This window comes from Rhagoletis zephyria, unplaced genomic scaffold (assembly GCF_001687245.7).
Source record: "Rhagoletis zephyria isolate East Lansing unplaced genomic scaffold, Rhagoletis_zephyria_1.1 Rzeph_scaffold_04450, whole genome shotgun sequence".
NCBI lineage: Eukaryota > Metazoa > Arthropoda > Insecta > Diptera > Tephritidae > Rhagoletis > Rhagoletis zephyria.
In genome coordinates, this window is record NW_016161533.1 from 40,046 (window position 1) to 44,030 (window position 3,985).

Consider the following 3,985-nt stretch of genomic DNA (forward strand, 5'->3'; position numbering starts at 1 on the left):
CATGATCATGATCGGTTTTAAACCAAATTAAAATGGGGCCACCTGTGAGGTAACACCTTTCCTTTAAAACAAGAATTATATAAATCGGTTAACGTATGCGGTAACATACATAAAAAAAATAAAATAAAAAAATAAATTATTCCGACGAATTGATAACCTTCCTCCTGTTTGTGAAGTCGGTTAAAAAGAGAATTAATAAAGGTATGAGAAATAAGATTTTAACTCTTGACTTGGCAGTGGACAAAAACAAATAAAATAAAATAAATATAACGAATTAAAAGAGAAAAAATAAATTAAACAAAATCCAATAATATTAAAAAGGAAATAAAATGAAGTATTTAGATATAATAAAATCAAAACTACAAGCGATATAAAAAAAAACAAAATTAAAAAAAATTAAAAACTAGACGCAATATAAAAATAAAAATGAAGAAAAAAAAGACAAAGTTAAATAAAACCAAAATATAAAATTAAAGATTAAAATTGAATAAAAAAAAAGATTTAATTAAACATAATAAAATAAATCAAATAACTATAAAAATAAAAGTAATTTTTATGTAGAAAACACAACCACTTTCAATGCTCTTATTAAAATTTATTAGTATCGTTCATTTAATGAAGTAAAGTGGAAACAAAACTAAGACAAAAAAAGGAAAAGTTAAGCTAAACACATATTGGTTAAAAAATAAACAACTGAATATAATAAAATAAAATAAAATAAGTAATTTTTAAGCAAAACACACATTCTCAACAATGCAAATATACAAATTTAGGAGTGCCGTTAATTTAATGAAGTAAAATGAAAATAAATAAATAAATACAATCACTTTAATAAAACAATAACGAAATGAAAAGTGAAAGTAAAGGTAATTACTGAAGTAAGAATAAAAAAAAAAAAACAAAAAATAAAACAACACAGATAAATCACACACACACAAAATGAAACAACATAGAATAAAACAATACAATAAACATATGAAATCAAAGAAAATCAAAGAAGACTGCTGAAATTTACGAATGAAATGATCTCGGAATGGTTTTTAAGTTTCCGGAATTATTGTGGAAAAAAAATAAATAACTCATTTCCAAAGAAAGGTCCCTTAGGATCCAGCCTAGTGATGATGATCGTTTGTTAAGAGATTCGAAAAAAATGAATTTAAAATCACCGTTATATCCTAAAGAATTCATGAAAGGCGGTACAATTATAAACTTCTTAGACCCTGGAAGTTCCATAGCGGTATTTTTTCAATGGATTTCCTACACCTGCCCTTGTAACGTGAAAAGGGTGTAATCATGAACCCTTTGATCCACATTTTCGAAACACTACCCCACTTTTTTACTATCTAGTGTATCTATCATACATACATATATTCTTATAATCTAGCTTCTTGTGGGTGAAAAAAGATGATTGTGTTAAAAATAATTTTTTTTTTAATCCAAATTAGAAAAAAAACGAATGATTTAAATTATTCCAAATAATATAAAATAAATATATAATAAATAAATATAAAAAGGAGTACAATAACAGCGATAAGCAAACTACTAATCTTAGCTAATATTTAGTTGGAGCAGCAATCTACGTTTAATAAAGTGAGTGAAATTTTTATACCAAAAAGAATTTAAAAAAAAGTTTGAAAGTGATCGTATTGAAAGTTTAACGCAAAAAACAAAACATAAACAAAACTAAAATAAAAAAAACTGCTAGTCGTATAAAAAAGTCAATCCAAATACTTCAGTTTACATCCAGTCAAAGTTCACTATTTTAAAGAAGTTTGACTACCACTGTAGTGTTACATGAAACCAAAATATGGCGAAAATAATCAACAAACCCGCCCTAAGCATTTTTACTATCCTACTGCATTCAGCACTTGCGGTGCAAGCAGAGCCACAACTCGATCTGCCACCTCTAAATCCAGACACGCAGGATCCAACGCTCTACTACAATGCGCTCACACCTAGAACACCAGCAAGTCCACAACAAACGCTAGGCGATTTGGATCGCAGTCAACGTTATGGGCCACCATACTCCATCGATGGAGTGAATGATGATGGCGCTGATGATTTTAGAGTAAATAGCTAATGCATATATATGTATACATAAATTTACTCAAACAACTTTCTTTTACAAAAACTACTCTCTTCAACAGAACGGCCAGACGTACGATGAGCGCATGCGCTACGGTTATGCCTATCCGGCAAGGCAGCCGAACTTTACACGCCCTGTCGCTGATTCACCCTTCTCTGACTACAATAACAATAATATAGGACAACAGCAACGCGATAATTATCGTTTCCCCAATCATAATTATGATAATCCAAGTGATCGCTTCAATAACAACAATCGGTATGCAGATGGTTTTGATGATCGCCAGCAAGATCGCTTCAACAATCCAACTAATGAATACAACGCACGCTTTAATGGAAATCAACCACCAGTTGGAAGCGATTTTGAACCAAATAGTCCCTTCAATCCGAATAATCCTTATAACAATGATCGTAGTCGCTTTGAGAATCCTTTCCGTCCAAATCAAGATCGTTTTAATTTGAATAATGATCGTTACTTTGAGAGGCAACGTTTCCAACAAGATCGCCGCTATCAAATTGAATTGGAGAAACTGCGTAATTTGCTGGTCGAGACTGATCACAAAGGATCGCTGGAGTGTACAGCAAATGTGGCAGCGCAATGGAACTTTGAGACAAATGTGAATGAGATAACGCAAGCGCAAGCGGTGAGTAAGAGAGAGTGAGTGAGTTAGAGAAGGAGAGGAGTGAGGAGTGAGGAAGTAATAGTCAGAGTAAAAGAGTCGCACAGAAGTTCGAGGGAAAGCTAAGCAAGAAGCCTTCAGCTTACTCAGCTCTAAAGTAGAAATGTATTTTTTTATATGGGCAAGAGCGCACATCAGCTAAAAAAAATACTTAACAAAGTTAAATTGCAGGCTTTGCAAGGTCAAACTCATACGAGCCCCAGCCATTCGCTCAGTCGCATTGCACACGAGCCATGTAATACCCTAATACCAGACTTTGTTTGCTTTTTTTTTAATTNAGTGAGTGAGTTAGAGAAGGAGAGGAGTGAGGAAGTAATAGTCAGAGCAAAAGAGTAGCACAGAAGTTCAAGGGAAAGCTAAGCAAGAATCCTTCAGCTTACTCAGCTCTAAAGTAGAAATGTATTTTTTTATATGGGCAAGAGCGCACGTCAACTAAAAAAAATACTTAACAAAGTTAAATTGCAGGCTTTGCAAGGTCAAACTCATACCAGCCCCAGCCATTCGCTCAGTCGCATTGCACTCGAGCCATGTAATACCCTAATACCAGACTTTGTTTGCTTTTTTTTTAATTTTTTCGAGAAAATTTCCCAGCATGCAGATCGCATGCGTTTGGTTGCGATAATTTTCACATAAAAAAGTCGTTTGTTTTTGTTTTATTATTTTGTGTTGTGTTGCTGGTTTTTAACCAATAAGTTTTCTCACGTGCAAAGCCGCCCGGTTACGCGGCTGTTGTTGTTGCTGCGCGTTTTATCTGTACGTGATTGCGTGTAATGCGGTCACAGTGACAGTGGGTCGTCAAGGTTCGATGTGTCTAAAGTGGCTTACACACATATGTATGTATGTACATTTATAGGCATACATATGCACTTTAGCTCATATGCGGGTGTTTATAGATGCCTTCTCATACCTTGAAGATGTCAATGCCAACTTAAATTGTCGGTTCCTTGCCGAAAGATAAACGAAACGAAAATATCACGTTCAAAGCAAGGTTAAGATTTTTTTTTTAATTTTTGATGGCTTCAGCTTAGGTATCGGAAATACCAGAATTGTGTAAAGGCTTAAAAAAATTACCTTAATTTTAGTAGTAATTCGTGCATAAACTATCGAAAGTAGTAGTATTCTTTTCGAGCACAAATATAAAACTAGGTTTTTTCTTTGGTTCTTTCAGTCATCGAAGCACATGCTTACTCAAGAAATTAATTTTGGTATTAAACAGTGCT

At 33.1% G+C, this 3,985-nt stretch overlaps 1 protein-coding gene across 1 annotated transcript in view; it reads left to right on the plus strand.

Moving 5' to 3' along the window:
• Positions 1–1,511: 1,511 nt before the first annotated feature.
• Positions 1,512–3,985, plus strand: part of LOC108370740 (angiotensin-converting enzyme Ance-3) — a gene marked incomplete at its 3' end in the record, with an annotated part of 9,032 nt that continues 6,558 nt past the window's right edge. Inside the window, exons 1-2 of the mRNA XM_017626127.1 lie at positions 1,512–2,068; positions 2,148–2,729. Of these exons, the coding sequence (XP_017481616.1) occupies positions 1,808–2,068; positions 2,148–2,729 (843 nt within the window). The remainder of the gene's footprint in view (positions 2,069–2,147; positions 2,730–3,985) is intronic.